Raw genomic sequence first — 20,771 nt, 5'->3', positions numbered from 1 at the left:
TTTTTTTTTTTTTTTTTTTTGGAGACTGAACTGAGGACCTTGCACTTGCAAGGCAGGTGCAGTGCCACTGGGCTAAATCTCCAGTCCAAGACTTTTTATTTTTAACTTGGATACCTTGGCTATTTCTCTAGGTTAACTTACAGAGACTTAAAAGTGGCTGTAGCTAAATGTTCCATTTATAGACAGATATATGTAGCTAGTTTTCCACTTAATGCTGTCTTTTAGAAATGTTTATGTATGGGGAGTTTTGTTTTGACCTTGTTTTCTTTTTTAGGCTAGCTTTACAGTTTATCTAGTCAATTGATCTGTTCCTATCCTCCAAAGGAACAGAGGATGGGTATGGGACGAAGAAAAACTCACAATGAATTTTAAGTTCCATCAAGTTCACTTTTTCTCTAGCATGCATGTCCTCTTTTGGTGATTTCTATTTTTATATTAATCTCTTTTCTTAGTTTTAATTGCTTTTTTTGAACATCCAAAGCTGTATTTACCTTTCACTAAGGGATATACCCTAGCCATAAAATGGAATATTGCTAATATCATGCATGGTGAGTTAGTTGACATCATGGAGAGGAACCATCTCCCACACACACACCTGTTTTAGTGATGGTCGTGCAGCTGGAAATTGAACCCAGGGCCTCATACATGTTGGCAGGCATTCTGCCACTGAGCTTTTATACCCTCAGTTCCATCTTGCCCTTTTATTTTTTATTTTGATGTTTGATATCTTTTAATCTTGGTTTAGTTTTTAGCTAACAGTTTTCCTAAGTCTTCCCATTTGTCTACTGTGGTCTGGTTTTCATCCCTACCAACATAACTCCCTCAAAATATTATCTCCAGAAAGCCAGTTAAATAGGGCACAGAGGTTATTTTTTTCTGCAAGCAGTACAAATTAATGTTTTGTGCATGAAGTTTCATGTTTAGTCACTTTCACTTCTTTTCAGTTATATCTCTTGATTGCATCTTAAAATTTTTAATTCAGTGTAGTTTTTCTGGTTTAACTTTCAAGGGACCTTCTTTTCTTGCTACCCATCTGTGTAGTTGCTAGAAGGAAGAAGTTTGGGACTATAGATAAAGACCACAGTGTTCTTAAATTAAGTGTTCTTAAACCATTTTGAAGAGATCTGTGCTGGAAATAAATTCAACTGTAGCAAATGTTACAGAGCTTTTGCTAGCAGAGTATTGGTGCCACTTTTTTGTCTTTATTATAATATCATCTTTTCTTCTAGGATACTTTTTCATAGTGCCATGCCCCCAGTAAGTTATTTCTTCCAGGACAAGGTGCTGCCCAGATAACTTTATGAGTCATGCTTTGGCAAATGCCAGACTTGTTCATAGCAACACTAGAGTGTAAGACTCCTGCATTCAGCATGACCTCAGCTTTTCTTCTCAAAGCCTAAAATTATTTAAATATCTTGATTTTTTTACTGAGTTAAATCTTTTAAAGACTTTTATTAGTTCATATTTCACTATGGACTGTTCCTGATTATTCCCACCCCCCACATGTGCAACACCAAGTTTAATGGAAATAATGTTTTGAAATTAATCTAATAAACACATTTAGTGCTAAGTGCTGTGGTGCATGCCTATAATCCCAGCTACTGGGAGACCAAGGCATGAGGATCGAAAAGTTTGAGGCTAATGTGGGCAATTTAATGAGACCCTGTCTCATAATAGAATTTAAAAGGGTGAAGATATAGCTCAGTAGTAGCTAAGTAACTTTGCTTAGCATGGTTAGTCTTGGGGTTCAATCCCCAGTGCTCAGGAATTCAGTGAACACTCACCATACAAAATTTATTTTCATTTCTGAGGTATGAGCTTTAGTAGTGGCAGATTTTAAACTAGTTTAAAGAACAGTAAGTCATTTGTGGTTCTGAGAAACTTGCCATCTTGTATGAGACCACCCCACCTCATTGTCTTGTGGAGTAGGTATGAACAGAAAAATTGGATTTTGAAGGAGTCCAAGTTGATGAAGTTGCTGCAGAGAGTAAGTCACGTCCTGGAAATGAGCCAAGTACTTACCTTAGTAGGCAGTTGAAAACCATCCGGTGGTGGGCCCGGGATGTAGCTCAGAGGCATCACATCTGCCTGACAAGCACAAGGTCCTAAGTTCAATCCCTGTCACAAAAGAAAAAAATCACCACATCAGGTGGTGAAAGCATACAGGGCTGGTGTGTGTGTGTGTGTGTGTGTGTGTGTGTGTCTGGTCTTAGCTCAGTTTCAGTGTCTTTTCAGCTATCAAGTTTGATACCTATGTGAGCACTTAAGGCTCAAATAATTGGATTTCATCATTGAAAAGAAAGTTTGCTTAATCACTTTGAAGGTCAACTTGTTAGAGAAATGGAAGTGTCTTAAACATATTAGCAGTGTCATGTAGCTATCTAGAAAGGTTTTCTGAATCTTTGGGATGGGTAGAGAGCTTCGTCTTTATCAGACACAGAATTATCAGGATTTTGTTTGGCTTTTTACAGGTTCAGCGGAACAGCATCACCCGCTCTGGCTGTGATGTGAATACCTCCTGTGCACTGTGTGGTTCAGGCACTGTCAACACAGTGCCTCCTGAAATCCACTATGAAGCCCCTCTGTTAGAACGTCTTTCCCAGTTGGACTCTTGTATTCATCCTGTGCTAGCATTTCCAGATGGTAAGAAAAACAGAATATAAAATCTAATTAAAGAGACTTAAAGGGGTTCTAGGTAAAAGAAAATCAGCTAAGGTCCTAATGCAGCCCAAACATTCTAAGGGTACCATTTTAGGTCAGTAGAATCTCAATTTTGCAGAAAGATGTACCAAACCAGAAAATGCTATTAGAAAGATTGCAACTTGCTGAGAGATTTCCTTCTTGGTCTTCACAGGTTGGAGTGGGGAGACCTGGGGAAGCTAGCCTGGGGTCAGTTGCTACCAATCACAAGTAAATGTTGTCTGTTTGTAAACAAATAGGCCTGGCAGTGTTATAGTAAAACTTTATTTACAGTAAAGTCATTGCCAACCCTTCTCCTAGAGAATCTCCTCCTATCCAGTTGATGATTGTTCAAACATTGGATGACTATAATTCCCTATGCTGTGTCTGTTCTTCAAAATGATTGAATTTTTTTCTTGGCCACCTAAATCTTGTAGCTACCACTGGTTTTGGCTTTTGTTGCCAGAACTGCCTTTGAATGTCAGAATGATGTGGGGTGATACTCCTGCTGCCATGTGACATAAGAATAAAATTAGGAATTTGAAGTGCATATAGATAGCAAGCTGGTTCGAACATAATGGGTAGAAAATACCCAAACCTTTTTTTAACCCCATTGCTGGGAATTAAATCTGGGACCTTATATTGAACTACATCTGCAGTCATTTTACTTATTTTTGTGTGTTTGTTTTATCTTTTGGTTTTTAAGACCAGGGTGTTGCCATGTAGTTCGGGCCAGTCTTAAACTTACTATGTAGCCCAGGCTGGCCTTAAACTTGTAGCGATCCTTCTGCCTCAGCCTCCCAAGTGTTGGGATTACAGGCATGCACCACCACAACCAGCTTTATATGTTTTTATTTTGAAACAGGTTCTTGCCAAGTTGCTAAATTGTCTAAGCTGCTTGGGAAGCTAAGGCAGGAGGATTGCTCAGAGTTTGAGGCCAGCCTGAACTACATAGCAAGACCTTGTCTCAAAAAATGAGAATGCCAGGCATGGTGGTACATATCTGTAATCCCAGTACCTGGGAGGCTGGGCCAAGAGGATTGCCTGGGCTGCATAGTGAAACCCTGTCTTAGAAAACCTAGGTGGGTAGGCAGATTGGGTGGATGGGTGGATGGATGATTAGCTTGGGCTGCACTTCAATTTGTGATCATCTTGCTTCGGTCTCCCAGAGTTCAGGCAAACACTACCACATCTGGCTCAACCATTTTCCTCCATGCTTCAGACTCCAGCATTGCCTTTCACCTTCTTTTAATACTGGATTATAGCTGATAAAATTTAATTTTTATAGCATTTTATAGTTTATAAAACTTCTTATATTTGTCTATTTTACTTCTTTCAGAAATCTTACAAGGTTCATTCATTTTCATAGAGCAAGGAATAATCTCTGTGAGGGTTATCTCATCCAAAGCTAAATGGCTGATGAGTGAAGGGCCCTCGAATTCAAACCAGGGTCATCTGATGCCTATCCTTCCTTCACTGTATTCTATATTACTCCCAGAAAGGTTATTAAAAGTTGGGCTGGATGTGGTGTGGTACATGCCTGTTCAAGGCCAGCCTGAAATACATAGAGAGACCCTGTCTCTGAGAGGGGGCAGGGGTTATATTTCTACCCATACAGGGAAGACTAAACATTTTTTGGGTCATTTTCAATTACAGTGTTGAATTGTATTATCTCAAATTTAAAGACAAGTGTGAAACTTTTAATTGTGTTCATTAGATACCACATGATAAGCATGGTGGTCATTATTTTGTCAAAAGTATTACCATGGATAATTGTAAATAGGCTCCTCCAGTGCTGACCTAGATATGTCCAAAACACCTGCCTGACATCTCTTATCCCATCACTCAGCATATCTACCAGGAGGGGGTACCCATTTTTTGTTAACACTTTCCATCCTCCTGACTACATCATACCTACATATCTTAACTGCTACCCTCTGCCATCCTTTATACACTTTACCAGCCATCTTGTTGCAGGCCGATAGCATCCCCCTTCACTGGTCTTATCATTTTCATTTTGGATGCACACACCTCTTAACCGTAGCCCTGAGTTTTAGACAAGAGAATTGGTCTTTAAGTTCTCCTCATGAGACTGTAAATGACATACAAATACATAGAGTTACAGGTTCATGCCAAGTAAGATCTATGAACTGTGGGCCGGGGATTTAGCTCAGTGGTTCCTCCATCTGTATCACAGGCGCAAGGGCCAGAGTTCAATCCCCAGTATCAAAAGCCCCAAAACAAAAACAAAAGATCTATGAACTATTATAAACCTCATTGCCATATTGATATTGTTGGTATTAGAATAATTTTGCATTAGCCAGGCGTGGTGGTGCATGCCTGTAATCCCAGCACTTAGGAGGCTGAGACAGGAGGATCACTGTGAGTTCGAGAGCAGCCTGGGCTACATAGTGAGTTCCAGGTCAGTCTCAACTACATAGTAAGACCCTGTCTCCAAATTTTGCTTTGATCCAAATAATTGCCACTCAGAGTGCAGTCTGTTTGTAAATTGGAGGATTCCCATAGCCATAGATGCCCACATCCAGAGGGCACTATTTGCCTCATGTGGGTAGCATTCTCTGAAGCATTGGTATTCCCTGCATGTCATTGTGTAGCAATGTGTGACAGTGAAGACTGGCACTTGAGCACACTACTACATGGTTTCCACACGTGTACAGATTTGGCTACTGAACCACACTTCTGCAGCCTTTTCTCTAGGAGATGTTTACAGGTAGCAGAACTTCCAGGGTCCACCCCCCGTTAATAAGGTTAAGTATAATTTTTTTTACTCGTTTATTTAAATTCCTGTAGATTGTTATAGTCATTTAAAACCCTGATAAGAAAATGGTTTCATTGAATTTCTAATCTCTTCATTTGTTGGGTGTCTGTTGAGTTTCCCTTTTCCACACTTAGAACTATTGAAATGTGATATTTAGTTGTTCTGTGCCCCAAATAACAATTCTTTTTTTGTCATTTTTTGAGACAGGATCTCACTATATAGTTGAGTCTGGTCTTGAACTGACTATGTAGCCCTGGCTGGCCTCAAACTCCCTCAGTCTCTTGAGTGCTTTGATTACAGGCATGCACCACCATGCCCAGCTGTCTCCTACTTTTGTCACAATTTAGCCAATCCCAAACATACACAGTATCTAGATAAGAAATTGAATTAACTCATACACACAGCCAGTTCTCTCCCTGCCTGAAGCAGGTAGGAGGATTAAGTGTAAAATCTATTAGTATTCCAGCGAGAGCTGCATTGTTTTCTTAGCACCTTACTTTCCAGTTATTCAATTCAGTTAATCCTTTCTTATAAACATAGAGGATGTATAACCTTGGAAAAAGTGTGTTAACTTTAAATTTGTAAAAAGGACTTAATAGGAGCACCACCTACTGGCCAAGAAAATCTCTGCTGTTTTCAAAAGACCTTGCCAAACTGTTTCTGAGGCTACTATCTGCCAGAGGAAATAAGCATAACAAACAGCTGAAGAAAGGGAACTTGAGAAAATGGTGGAGAGTAATGAACAGAACTGTCAAGTGAATCATAGAATATCAGAACCTGGTGGCCCAGCAGTCATAGGTGGTGGCACATGCCTGTGGTCCCAGCACTTGAGGCTGAAGTGGGAGGGTTGCAAGCTTGAGTCTATCCCAGGCCATAAAGCAAAACCCTGTCTCAGAAAACAAAAAGTATCTGGTGGGCCTGAAGTCAGGTTCTTTTCATTTTATTTAAGGAAATAGTTATTTAAGTAATTGAGGGAGTGTTTGTTTGGTGTTTTTTGGTTTTTTCATGTTTCACATGATAAAGAACTATACCTTCTTCTCTGATACGGGCAGTTTAACCTCCTTGCCTATGCAAGTATGGAATGTGGAATGTCCTCTAGCTAAATGGGTTCATGGTACGCACGGAAGTATGTATAAAATACTGTGGTATCAATAAAAAAGCTATAACTAGTTTTATAAAAGGTCACAGGATATAAGATTATTATATTACAATTTATTATACTTCTATAAACTAGTAATGGACAAATGGAAGTTGAAATTTTACAACCACTATTGGGCTGGAGGTATAGCTCAGTTGTAGAATACTTAACCTAACATGCATGAAGCTGTAGTTCAGTCCACAGCACTGCAAAAAAAAAGCAATAGTGTTGTTTTTGTTACTGTTTTTTCCATATTAGGGATTAAACCTTGGGCCTCACACATGCTAGGCAAGCATTATACTACTGAGCTATATAATCCCAGCCCCAAAAGAGTACCATCCTTTTTTTTTTTTGTACCGGGGATCAAACTCGGGACCTTATGCTTGCAAGGCCAGTGATGGAACCACTAAGCTAAATCCCTGGACGAAGAGTACCTACCATCTTTTAAAGCAACAGCAGAGATCATGAAATATTTCACAGTAAGCTTAACAATACATAAGACCCAGGGCCGGGAATCTGGCTTAGTGGCGCTGCACCTGCCTCCCAAGAACAAGGTCCTGAGTTTGGCCCCTGGTACCAACAAACAAGCAAATACATAAGACCTTTTAATTGAAAGCTACCAAACTCTTTCAAGAAGAAAGTTTTTAAAAGAAGGTAAATAAATGGAGAACATTTATCAAAAGACTTGGTGTCCGTGGCAGAACAGGTCGCATTCTTCACCACATTGGCTTGTGTGGTTAGTACAATACCATAAGCTTTTTGGTTTTGAGTTTGGTTTGGGGTTTTGGTTTTGGTAAAAGCTAAAAACTGCACCACCTACAAGTAAATAAGAATCAGATTCTTATTGTAATATTGTAATATTACAATATTATTGTAATATAAATATTGTAATATTGAATGTTTGACTACAGTGGAACAGTAACTTTAAAGATCTGAGAGAAAAATATTTTAAGTCCAGAATTCAATTTCTAAAAGAAATTACTGATGGATATACAGTGGACTCTTGACTTACATTGTCAGTTCGCACACGAGGACTGGTTGTATCTTGGGTTGATCAATTGAAGGCTCAGGCTCCTCTACACAGCCTTCAAAATCTCTCTCCTGTATCCAGGCAGATAGATCTTAGTGTCCTTAAAAGAGACATTGGCCCAGGATTTCTCATTAACCCCACACAGGAAAGGATGCTGTAATGTTCCTTCCAGAATTCTTTAAGGGTTAAATCTGTATCTAAGACCATCTGGAAGCCCAAGTGCCTGGCATTTGGGTCATAATTCAAGACTTTGTTCATAAGTAAAAACTAAAATGCTATAGACTGAAAGTGAAAGGATAGAAAACATGTGACAGGAGGCCAGAAAAAAACAAGGGTGGCAATCTTATTTGCAGACAAAGCAAATTTCAAACCAAAACTGATTCTAGTATTATTGATGTAGGACGGTACTGTATCATACCTCTGTGAATGTAAAATATCTAGTACCTGCTTTATGATACATAGTAGTGACCGTGCCTTATCAGGTGAGTCAGTCTGATGTTTCTTTAATGTTCCTCGGTGGTATTCCCCCATAGCTATGTCTTGGCTCTGCAAACACAAAATCTCAGTTTAATGATTGTTATCCTCCCTGGAGATTCTCATGCTCTTCCCTTCTCTGCTCCTGAAAGGTTCTACAGCCTTGTAAAGCAAACCAAGGCAATGCCTATTATATATTTGCTTCAAAGAGTTTGAGATATTTTATAATAATCTTGTCAAGTGGAAGCAAAAGATCATTTGAATATTCAAAAGAATATATATGTGTGTGTGTTTGTGTGTGTGTGTGTGTGTGTGTATATATATATATATATATATATAAATTGAATTTTGGGAAACTTTAACGATGCTGTCAACTTTGGAAAAAGTCATCCCAATTTACTGTGTTGACTTGGCATTGTACAGAAATGGACAGCCATATTGGTCTAGAAATGTTAAATTTTTTTATTTTTTTTTCCCATGTGTACAGGGGTAATACATTTTACTAAATATGTAAGGTCATATCTACGTGGGTTTGATTACAGAAACTAATAAAGTATTCTCTAAATAATGAAAAAAGAATAAGACTACAAGAGCAAGAAGCAATTTAAATGTGTTCAGGGAGCATTGTTAACTCCAGAATTAAGGATTATTTTAATGTTACATCATTACCTTTTCTCTTTTACTTTCCTTTTTAGTTTTATTTTAGGATTCCCTATTTTTAATGTTCATACAGAGGTTTCTTTAACTGAAATACTGAATAGTTTCTCTGGTGTGTAAAACTATAATAGTACACAGGATCCTAATGAGATAATTAATAATGTGAAATAGGAAGTAAAGGGCTAAAGGTGTAGGGAAAGTGGGAAGGGTGGGGGAAGGTAATAAGGGAGAGGAAAAAAATATGAGAAACTGAAAAATTGGAAATAAAGTATTTGTAAATGGGGAGGGGAAGAGGGCGTGAAGGAGGGCAGGGACAAGGGGAAAAATGAGAATCAAGACCTATTATGTAAAGGTACAGAACCCCAATGATGAATGTAACTGTATTGTATACCTAGATTGTACCAATAAACTCAATAAAAAGAGGAAAAAAAACTAAAATGCTAGTCATGTCTCAAGTTGTTCCTATGTCAGGCCAGTTGTAACTCAAGGGTCCACTATATTATGGTAGAATAAAAAATGAATCTAGAAAGTGGAGATTTTAAAAAATAGAAAATAGTTTATAATTAAGCCTTTGTGAACTTGTTTCTGTTTTTTGTGTTTTTCTGGTTTTTTGAGACAGGGTCTTGCTTTATAGTTCAGGCTGGCGTTGAACTCGTGGCATTCCTCCTGTCTCAGCCTTCCAAGGGCTGGGATTACTGGCATACACCACCATACCCAGCGTTTTGGTATTTAGTATTAGCTAAAAAACAACAACAAAAAAATAGTAATAATAATGTTGATGTGGGGCCATAGAGGAAGAAAGAAGAACAGTGTGACCTCTTATTTGGAGATTGCTCACAAGTTTTTTTGGTCTTGGTCTTGGCAAGGTTTTGATGAGGGGGTGGTATTGGATGTTGAACCCAGGAAGCTTAAGGCCTGCTAGCACTTTACCAACTGAGATACACCACAGCCCTTGTGAGACAGAATCTCACTAAATTACCCAGGCTAGACTCAAGCTTGCAATTCTTCTGTCTCAGCCTCCCCAGTAGTTGGGATTGCAGGATGTGCCAACACACCCAGCAGTATTGAGGATCTCCCCTACTCCCACGCGCATGCTCCAGAACTTGAAAATAAAAAGTCAAAGTGACTTGCTTTGAATAGAAGAATGACCTTCAGTAATGAATTTCTATATGACATCAATCCTCTCTACCCTACCAGGTGTCAAGCCACTAAGGCAAATAAAAGAAGGGTATGGTACAGGCATTGGCCACTGGAAAGTGAGAGTGGCTGGTGGTTACCCTCACATCATGAGAGAGGAGCCTGGAGGCCATGCGTTTGGACTGACCTGTGATGCTTTGTGTTTGCTGCAGATGTCCCCACAAGCCTGCATTTCCAGAGCATGCTGAAATCTCAGTGGCAGAACAAGCCTTTTGACAAAGTCAAACCTCCCAGAAAGTTCTCACTTAAGCACAGAGCACCCATGCAAGGCAGTCTGACGGATCCAACTCGAAAAGACAGGCACAAGTTGGTCAACTCCTTCTTAACAACAGCCAGTAAGTTTCAGGGAACTCTGAGAGATCCTCCGGAGTCCCGGTTCTTAATTTTCATTCCTTCTATATTCTCAAGTCACTGGTTTGCCATGCTGCCAGTATATTGGGGTTGGGAAAGACATTTGTCTCATAGAAATTCATCTCATGGTCTACTCCCTCTGCTGTCTTGGATGCTCTCAGATGGACTTTGGAAGCTGTTTTAAACACCATGGATCTTGGGGCAAGACACAAAAAGCTCAGAGAGCAACCAGCAGTAGCCTGGCACTGGGTCCATCTGTGAGCAGGCTACCTTCTGTGGCCTGGTGTCACATTTTTCTAGTTGTAGTCTCCTTGTGCCTTTTGTAGCCATTGGGCTATTTATTAGAGTTCAATCCTAAAGGATTATCTTACTACCCTGTGGATGTAGCATTGGCCTGGAGAAAACTCAGGAGCTCAAAACTCAAATAAGATTTGAGAGAAGGTATCTCAAGCTCTTTTTCTGTTCCCCTCTTCAGAACTGTCCCAACACCAAACCCGGCCTGACAGGACCCACAGGCAGCACTTAGACGATGTGGGGGCCGTGCCCATGGTGGAGCGAGTGACAGCGCCAAAAGCAGAGCGCTTGCTCAACCCACCGCCACCCGTGCATGACCCAAACCACAGCAAAATGAGATTGCGAGACCATTCATCTGAGAGAAGTGAAGGTAGGGCCAGGCCCGGCACCTCTACCTGCATTTGCATCTGCTCAGGGCTTTCTAGGGGCCGCCCAGACTTCTCTTAACTGCCCTCCAGCTTTGTCCTTCACTTTCTAGGAAAACAGAGTAGGGGGCACTACTGCTTCTAAATATGGGTCATGTCCTATGCTGCAGCAACCTGTGCCCTCTCATCAACCAGTTTGCTTCATCTTTTTATCCTCTAGGCTTAGAAAGCATTTTTGCCTTTAGTTTGTGTTGCTGGCATTCCTAACTTGTTTGAGAAGTGGAGACGGTTAAGATAGGCACGTATTTCTCTCTTTTCTGTTGACTTCTGCAGTGTTAAAGCATCACACAGACATCAGCAGTTCGAGCTACTTGGCAGCCTCCCACCATACTCCACATAGTCCCTTGGTGCGACAGCTCTCCACCTCATCAGACACCTCTGCACCCACCAACTCTAGCTCACAGGTTTCAGCCAGCACATCTGTAAGTACCTGTGTGCAGTTGACTGTACATCACAACTGATCATTTGTTCCTGTGGGTAAGGACAGTACAGAGGGTGGATCTTGAAGCCCAGGACATTAATGGAAACTCTTTTTTAAGCCAGAATGATGGTATTTAACCTTCTCCCAAAAGTTGTTAGCCTTGGGTTGTTTTCCATAGTAGAGGTGGATTTGTGCTGAGCCATCCACAAAAAACATGATGCAAACAGACATCAGGATCATTCCTGATCTGTGGAACTAAGTTTCACACAGAACTCTACAACTTTGTGGCCTAGCTCAAAAAGTGAACATAAGAGGAGGAATAAAGGAGAAATACCTGTAGGCATTGGAGACAACAGTTGATCTCCTTGTTTCTGTTCTGTTGGTGAATAGAGATAGAATACTGCAAATTAACCATGAATGTTAGGGTATTAGAAGGGAAGAAGAAAGAAAGTAAGAGTTTGGGCTTTTGTTTTGTTCTGTTTTTTATGCACAGAGTAGAATTACAGACCGAGCAGATCAGTGGGGCGGCATGTACAGGTACTCACAAGAACAGGCTATTTGTGGTACCTTTCCCACCACTCCATTAGCTTTCATAGGACACTACAGCTAGAAGCTGTCTGCATAGTGATTCCAGACATAATTCCACTTGATTTTTATTTTAATCCCTCTTAAACAGTCTAATATGTACCTATTAAGGGGTCTTTTTATGATAATTATAACAATTATAACAGTAATAGCAATACAGTTATACAATTTTGGAGCTGTAATGTTTATCAAACACTTGTGCTTTATATGTATCATCCTGTTTAATCCCATAATACCTTTTGAAATGTAGGGGGATTATGGATTCTCATTTTGTGGCCATGAAAATTATGGCTCTTCAAGGTTAGATAAATTGCATAAGGTGAGGCAGCTTGTGAGGGTTATAGTTATGATTCATACCTGGCAGCCTGACTGCAAAGCCAGCTCTCCCCACTACACTATAGTCTAAGCCTGGTTGGGGACATTGCACAGGTAACTTACACCGCTCCCTAAGAGTAATCAAGAAGCATTGCAGCTCACAAAATATGCTTACTAGGCTTCTGTCGTCAGTTTGGAATTCACATTGTTCTCTCTCTTCTTACAAATCAGACCATCTTCTAAATAGCCACCTTCCTTCTTTCTTTATCTCCTCTGCTTATAAAGTTTGTTATAAAGGTGTGTGGTATCCCTCCCACACTCAGTTATACACCAGAACAGGGTTTCGTGTAATCAGAGGATGTAGAAGAATCTAATTTTGATTGAAAATCTGAACTCTTTGGATTCAGTACTTGGTGAATATATCACCATTTTTCTCACCTGTCAGCCTCCCTGAATCTGGAGGGGTGTAGGGGGGCGCAGGTGTGTTTTAGTTTTTTGAGACAGGGTCTTGCTATGTAGCTCACACTGGCCTTGAACTCATGGCTATCATCCTGCCTTAGCCTCCTGAATGTTGGGTGGTGCTGTGTGTGCCCCACGCCCGGCCTGGAAAATGGAATTCTTACTTAGTGGAGATTTTTTGTATAGCATTGTGCTGACTCTTAAGGCTCTCATTGCCAGATTTGTGCAGTGAATCTGGATTTGATTAATAGTAAATCCAGTGATAGGCCAAATTCTTTCAGTTAGGTAGAGAAGCTGGATGACACTGGAGAAACTATGAAAGGTTATTGTGGCTTCACAGAAATTGGTGGGTACATAAGAATCACCTCAGCTTTAAAAAAAAAAAAAAAAAAAAACCTGAAGATTCAAAAGAAGGAATCCCAGGACTGTTTCTTTTCTTTCTTTCTCTTTTTTGGGGGGGTACTGGGGATCAAACTCAGGACCTAGCACTTACAAGGCAGGTGTGGAACCACTGAGCTAAATCCCCAGCCCTCCCAGGATCTTTTCTTTGTTTGTTTAAATTTTCAAGCACTCGTTATCTTGTTTCTGATGTAAAAGTTAAGTTTAGGAACTACTTGCCATTCTCATTGCTCAATTTCTACCTCTGGCCCTAAACAGGAGTGAGTAGTGAAGTTAGACCAAATGAGTAACGGGGGTATTTAGAGTATCTAGGCAGAGATGAAAAGAAGAGCATATTGGACAATCTCACAAGCCTGTTGGCTTTGTTTGGTTTGGTTTGGTTTGGTACCGGGGATTGAACTCGGGTCCTTGCACTTGCAAGGCAGGCAGCAGAATCACTGAGCTAAATCCCCGGCCTCACAAGCCTGTTTGTCTGAAGGTATAAACAGGTGTAAGAAATGTAGGGAAAACTCACTCATACTTATTTCTGCCAGCCAGCAGTTTCACCACCACCACCATTCTCACTGAGCCACATCCCCAGCCATTTTCTGTTTTGACACAGGGTCTAAGTTGCCTAGAGGACTGGGATTATAGGTGTATGCCACCACATCTGTCTACATTTGGTTGTTTCTTTGGCCAAGATATAGGGAAGACTGTCTTCTGAGGCTTTTGGAGAGGTGGGAGGTACCAGGGACTGAACTCAGGACCTTGGCGCTTGCCAGGCAGATACTGTGCCGCTGAGCTGTATCCTTGGCCCTCCTGAAACTTTCTTCCAGTGTATTTCTTTTTATTGTTGTTGTTTGGGTTTTCTTTATTTGGGGGGGGGTTCATTTTTTAAGAGAGGACCTCATGTAGTTCAGCTGGCCTTGAACTGACTCTGTGTAGCCCATCGTGACCTCAAATTCTCAATCCTGCCTCCGCCTCCTGAGTGCTGGGATTACAGGCGTACACTACCACTCCTACCTCTTAACCATGCAATTCTTGTGTGAGACATAGAACTTCAACAGAGATGTGGCAGTGAGAAGGTCTTTGGATATGAAATCACTGAGCCTCGGCCAGGAAAGATTTGCAAAAATCTCCAGACATTTTGGATAAGCATTTACCCTAAATTTGTGAGGTCAGTGACAGTCTCATCTTACTGATAAAGAAAATTGAAATGAAAAGGACATTGCGATCATCTGAAATCATAAATGACAGCAGCTGAAATCCTGGCCCAGGAAGCGCTGATTTTAATATTCTCTGAGAATGCCCTGTCATGATGGGATGAACAAATGGTATGTCACCTTCCAGGAATAGAAAGAATAGTTGTAGGGAACAGCTTACACTGCTTCGTCTCCCTCCGTGAACTATACACCTGCCACACTTGGTGGTTTGTGTGTGAATGCAGCCTCTTAGGTGTTTTCAGCTGTATGGTTGCCGTGGCAGTGTGTTTGTCATCCCACTGTTTCCCTCTGACCTTTCACAGCTCAGTTAACTGTGTTTCAGGATAAGTTATTTGCTGTCTGGGCAGGAGCAGCTAGTCAACTTTTTCTACCATCTGAGAGACCAGGCCATTTGGCTCCCTGCTTTATTCCTTCCTAATAGCCCAGCCACCATAGATGCCCACTTTTCCTCTGACATTGGATCCTTAGAAGTCTTTATTTCCCCAAGGGTTTGATCTTCACTTTCTGTCAAAGCACTTGGCTTTCTCCAGTAATGAGCTGTAGCTAGGCCCTCCTCTTCAGTCTCTTTCTGTTCATTTCTGTTAATACAACTGGAAGGCTTTTGGCTCTTTTCTCCAAGAATAATAGAAGTAGAAATCACATAAGGGCTGAGCAGGTGGTGAGTACAGATTTAGCTGAAGTTCAGATCTTGGAGGGGAGGAGAGGGTGCTTTCATGACAAATAAGGTGAGATAGCCTGTTGAGATGGGCCTATCTTTCAAAGAATCATCACTAAGTATAAGTATTGCTTTTAGGTACTGAGCCATAAATGGTTAAATGGGATGTGGGGAGGGCACACAAACCACCACCACCCCTGTACATTTTATTTTGAGTTTTTTAAGACAAGGTCTCACTATGTAGTTCAGGCTGGCCTTGAACTTGGGGCAATCCTTCTGCCTCAGCCTCCTGAACTCTGGGGTTATGGGCATGTGCCGCCCCATCCAGCTTATTTGTTGTCTTGTGTTGTGTTGTGTTTTGTTATTTGAGACAGGATCTCGCTGTGTAGCCCAGACTGGCCTTCTGCTTCAGCCTTCTGAATGCCAGGATTAGAGGTGTGCACCACTGTGTCTGGCTCAGAGTCTCTGTCTTCCAATGACCTAAACTGAAAATTTGTAGATACGCAATTGGTTTGTTCATGCTGCATTATTCACTCTTTTCCTGGTGTTAGTCTTCGTTGTCAAAATGGGTTTTGTTTTGGGTTTTTGGTACCAGGATCGAACTCAGGAGGACCTTGCACTTGCAATGCAAGTGGCGGAACCACTGAGCTAAATCCCCCGGCCCTTCAGTGTCAAAGTGTTGATCTTCCAATTTGACTGAAAAATAGTTTATCCATTACAAACAATGTTTTTTTGTATATACTTACCCTATTTTGTGTTTCTCTTTGTATTTAATACAGCCTACTTTTACCACTGAAAAACATTTTCTAAAACTCTTCATGATGTAAATAAGTTCTATATGATTAAAAAGAGACAGTTTCTTCAGTGTACCAGGCTCCACCCAAGGACCCAGATGTTCAGTTATCACCAGTCCTGCTGTGACCCTTGAGTGAGTGATGTTTGTAGAGTTGTACCTCCCCTTTAACTTAATGTTTGTCTTACAGCAGCCGGTAAGGAGGAGAAGGGGAGAGAGTTCATTTGATATTAACAACATTGTCATCCCAATGTCTGTCGCTGCAACAACCCGCGTAGAGAAACTACAGTACAAGGAAATCCTTACTCCCAGGTAGAAGCTCTAAGTACCCAGCTCCTCTCTCATCCTTCCACTTCTCTTCTAACAAAGCTTTGAACCCTAACCTGGTGTTATCTTCTCTTTTTAAAAGGGTGTTACCAGATAAGAGTGAAATTACTTTTATATATCGTTGTCTCTCATTCCATGATATAGATTCTATGAGTAGACTAGAGGCTGCAACTTGGGAGGCCACTAGCCGTTCCTAGTGTATAGGCATTTTGTTTGTTTGTTCATTTGTTTGTTTGAGAAGGGGTCTCACTTTGTAGTGCAGGCTGGCCTTGAGTTTACTGTGTAGCCCAGGCTGGCCTTAAACTCTTGGCATTCCTCCTGCCTCAGCTTCCCGAGTGCTGGGATTACAGGCGTGTTTTGTAATGTATACAGTGTGTTTTAAAACACTGAGTTTGTTGTCACCATCAAAGCGGGATTTCACATAAAAATATTTCCGACTTCTGTCCTCACATCAGAAGATTGAACAGCCCTGTGGTGCCAGTCCTCTGGTAGTAGTGTTTGTTCCCTTTAAAGAGGTCCATTTGCTTGAATTTATTATCCCAGTCCCAAACCCACCGTCAGCTTGCTTCTCTTCTTTCTGGCCTTTGGGGGACATATGAGTATGGGGCCTGTTTTAGACACCTGCATTCCCATGATCTTCCTGTTTTGCAGCTGGCGAGAGGTTGATCTTCAGTCTCTGAAGGGGAATCCAGAGGAGGAGAATGAGGAGGTAAATGGATATACTCACCCGTGTGTAGACACTCAAGATGCCGTAAGATTTGTGTGAGTCAAGTGCAGGCTCATCATAGACTTGTCCTGACCAGGAACAACCTAGAAAAGGGTGGGGCTGGTGTGCACTGCTCTGTGCTTAAATTCACTTTGAGGAGGGAATGGACAACCAATAAAGCCACTCTGTTGCAGATTGAAGACCTGTCAGATGCAGCCTTTGCTGCTCTGCATGCCAAATGTGAGGAGATGGAGAGGGCTCGGTGGCTGTGGACTACAAGTGTACCACCCCAGCGGCGGGGCAGCAGGTGATGGGGCGAGCGCAGGTCCCCAGGGCCTGGGGGGGGTGGACAGTGTTCGAGCTCTACCTGTATCCACAGAATTGCCGCTGCTCTTCATATATTTATGTACTGGGAGTGGCTGAGAATGTAAACCTTCCTTGATATTTGTTGGAACTGGTGGACATATAAGTCAGGTGCTAGATCCTTCCCAAGTGATCCCTGTCTAGTTCTCATAAATTCTAGTGATCCGCTCTGGTACTTGGAGGGCATTTGGCATCATGATAATTTAGCCAGAGGAGCTTTTAAGGCTTTAGCCTTTCCTTGGCCCTCTCTTGGGTAGTGGACTGCAGTTTTACGGTCCTACTGAACTGTTCCATTTATGTATTGTCCTGTCTCTATCCCTAGCAGTAGCAGAAGCCTGAAGATTCTTAAATAGGTTTTGGGTCTTCAGTTCTGCTGATTGTGTTCTTTGTTTTGTTTTGTTTACAACAATTTTCAGAGTCTGGGCAAATTTCTATATCCCCATGGGTTCATGAGGCACTGTGCCAGGACTAGCGAAAGGAGCTTTGAAAGTCATTGTGCAGCCATGGTTTTTTCTTGGGATGATAGCACACACAGTTTTTAGATGTCATAGTGTACACCTGCCCTTTTGGGCATCAGTGAAAGAAGTGGGATTTGCTGGCTATTAGGAAAACACTATTGGTGTTAGTCAGCCTCAGCTCCTTGGTAAGGATACTTTTTTCATGCCTCTTCCTCACCCCCACGCTCCCAGAAATAGACAAATTTCCTATTACTCAGGTACTGACATCTGCCTTCCTTGGTATACAGGTCTTACAGGTCATCAGACGGCCGGACTACCCCCCAGCTGGGCAGTGCCAACCCCTCCACCCCACAGCCCGCCTCCCCTGATGTCAGTAGTAGCCACTCTCTGTCTGAGTTCTCCCATTGTCAGTCCCCTAGGAGCCCCATTAGCCCGGAATTACACTCGGCACCCCTCACCCCTGTGGCTCGGGACACTCTGAGACACTTAGCCAGTGAAGACACCCGCTGTTCCACACCAGAGCTGGGTTTGGATGAACAGGTAAGGGATACCATCTTTGCGTGGAAGTTGATGAGGTGGGGGCGGAACTGGGAGAGGATAGCATCTGCTGAAGATAGATCTTCCTCCTCATTTTGAGGAGGTGGAGGGCTGCGCTTGAAATTGATTATTTGAAGGTAAGGGCCAGGGGTGCCGGCACATACATGCCTGTAATCTCAGATACTAAGGAGGCTGAGGCAGGAGGAATGTGTGTTTCAGGCTAGCCTGGGCAACTTAGACCCTGCCTCAAACAATGAAAAAGACTGGGGTGTAGATTAGAAGCAGAGCACTTACTTAGCATATTCAATCCCCAGCACAACAACAACAAAAAAATCATTTATTTATTTATTCATTCATTCATTTATTTACTTATGTGGTGTGGTGGAATTGTGCTGGCTCTTGTTAAAGCACACCCTCCCCGAGCCCTGCAGGGGTCTTCCTGGACCACTCCATGAACCCTAGTTGGACTGGTGATGGACTCCAGTCTCAATTTCATGGCAAAAAGTAGGCTGGGAGTGGGTCCTCACCAGGGCTCTCTGTCTGTCCACAGTCTGTCCAGCCATGGGAGCGGCGGACTTTTCCCCTGCCGTACAGCCCCCAGGCAGAGTGTGAGGACCAGCTGGATGCACAGGAACGGGCAGCCCGCTGCACTCGGCGTACCTCAGGCAGCAAGACTGGCCGAGAGCCAGAGGTGGCACCAACCTCGCCTCCCATTGTCCCCCTCAAGAGTCGGAATCTGGCGGCAACAGTCACAGCTCAACGCCCAACTCACAGATGAGCAGGAGATGAGAATCTAAACAGACTCACTAACTTGGCATTAAAGCTTCAGAAATCTCTGCGTTTGATATTCAAACATCATGTGCCGGAAATTTTCACAGTTTTTAGTGAATTTAAGGAATTTAGATCCTCCTTTGGTATTTTTTTCTCCTTGTTTTAATTTTTGTTTTGTTTCTGTGTTTTCTTGTCACACACCTGAGCACTTCCTCCAGTTGGCAGACAGAAGTTCAGGACAAGACCTTCCTGGCTTGGTCCTGGCACATCCTCTGCACTGTTGAATCACTGGACTTAGCAATGTTAGATGATCACCCCTCTCCCTCACACCTAGGGCAGGGTGGAAAAGCAAGATGGGCAGAGGGGATGGAAAGCTACTGTTCGGCATGGCCTTATATTAAGGTGGAACAGAGCAAGGGTGCTGTGGGCTCTCAACCCTCCACTCCCGTCTTTGGCTCGACTGAGCTGTAGCCTTCCTTCCTGGCTGAGTCCACCTAGTTTTCTGGGCTGGGGCACCCACCAGAGCCTCTTTGCCATAACTGCCAGCTGCTCTCACTGAGTTCTCGGCAGAATGGCTTCCCCTTGTCTCCAGGACCTTAAAGACTTACTTTCAGTTTTATCTGCGTTTGATCATCTCTGTCTTGACTCCTTAACTGCAGTAACCTGGCTGTGGCTGCTCAGGTTTCCCCCATCCTGCCCTCTCCTGTCTGCCCTCTGCCATGCACACATCGGTCCTTCCACTCTGAAGGTATTTACCGCCTGTCCTAGTCTATAAAGTTAGGTTTAGGGCTACTTAATGTTTGTCTCCTGTCCCTAGGGGGTTTGGGAAGTGAGCAGCCATTTTCCCTGTATAATTTTGTTTTCACTGACCGGTTCACGTAATCACGTTTCCTTCACCTCCGGTTCTTGTCAGTGTCAGTTAGACTCTGTCTGCCATGCTCCCCTTGCCTGTGGAACATCGTCGGATCCTAGCTGTGGTTTCCATCACTCCCATCACCCTCTTTTGTTAACCTTGTGCCTGTCTCATGTATAATCACATCACCAAAAAGGGGGAGGGGGGAAGGACTTTTTTTTCCTGCCATTTTGTAATCGTATAAAAAATAGTAGTCAAACTGCTTAATGGTTCCGGGGTTTTTTCACAATTTTCAACATTAGTGATTTTTTTTTTTTTTTTTTCTGTTTGCAAGTTAAAGGATTTGTCATTGTTTCTTTTAAACAACAATAATGCACCATATCCCTATGCATAAAGTGCTTCTTCTATTTATAAGGTTGAAGATTCTGAATAACCCTTTTAGCATTGTAAAAAAAAAAAAACAAAAAACAAAAATTTAAAAAAACTTGTATTTTGTAAATATTTTCTTTTTCCTGCTTTGAGCTGTGTAATGGCAGCGAAACATGTAGCTGTCTTTGTTCTATAGAAATGCTTTTCTTCAGAGAAGCTGATCTTTGTTAATGTCTTGATTCTGTTCGCAAAGCACAGACTAGTGCTTAAAAAAAAAAAAGAAAAGAAAAAACAAAAAAAATAAAAAAAAAAAGAGTTACAGAATTTTGCGTGTCAGGCCTTCCTTGATGGTCGGGGGTGTACATAGTTAGCAGTTCCTGCTCTGGAGGTAGCTTTGCTGGAGCCATGTTTTAGGGTTCGTACTGTGGTTCATCTCCATCCTGTCCCCTGGGAATATTGGTAGTTTCATGTTATTGGAGGTGTGTGTAGTAGTTTTCACTGAGTGTAAAGGTTGCACAGGTCATCTGATTTTTC

General features: G+C 42.0%; 1 protein-coding gene across 4 annotated transcripts in view; it reads left to right on the top strand.

Annotated features, from left to right (window-relative positions):
* The window catches only part of Kansl1 (KAT8 regulatory NSL complex subunit 1), a 176,232-nt gene extending 155,692 nt beyond the window's left edge, over positions 1 to 20,540 (top strand). For 2 of the 4 annotated variants that reach the window (XM_010637477.3, XM_010637476.3), the window contains 9 exons: positions 2,472 to 2,643; positions 10,107 to 10,289; positions 10,781 to 10,969; positions 11,298 to 11,446; positions 16,044 to 16,165; positions 16,832 to 16,889; positions 17,081 to 17,193; positions 17,995 to 18,247; positions 18,795 to 20,537. In XM_010637477.3, coding sequence (XP_010635779.1) covers positions 2,472 to 2,643; positions 10,107 to 10,289; positions 10,781 to 10,969; positions 11,298 to 11,446; positions 16,044 to 16,165; positions 16,832 to 16,889; positions 17,081 to 17,193; positions 17,995 to 18,247; positions 18,795 to 19,022 — 1,467 coding nt within the window. In that variant the 3' untranslated portion in view covers positions 19,023 to 20,537. Of the gene's footprint in view, positions 1 to 2,471; positions 2,644 to 10,106; positions 10,290 to 10,780; positions 10,970 to 11,297; positions 11,447 to 16,043; positions 16,166 to 16,831; positions 16,890 to 17,080; positions 17,194 to 17,994; positions 18,248 to 18,794 lie in introns of all 4 variants that reach the window. The other 2 variants (XM_010637478.3, XM_010637479.3) reach the window with 2 other exon arrangements.
* The last annotated feature ends 231 nt before the right edge of the window (positions 20,541 to 20,771 follow it).

Source organism: Fukomys damarensis, unplaced genomic scaffold, assembly GCF_012274545.1.
Source record: "Fukomys damarensis isolate Sample0158 unplaced genomic scaffold, DMR_v1.0_HiC HiC_scaffold_23, whole genome shotgun sequence".
Lineage (NCBI taxonomy): Eukaryota > Metazoa > Chordata > Mammalia > Rodentia > Bathyergidae > Fukomys > Fukomys damarensis.
The sequence above is the reverse complement of the archived record's forward strand: the minus strand, read 5'-3'. Positions and strand labels throughout refer to the sequence as shown.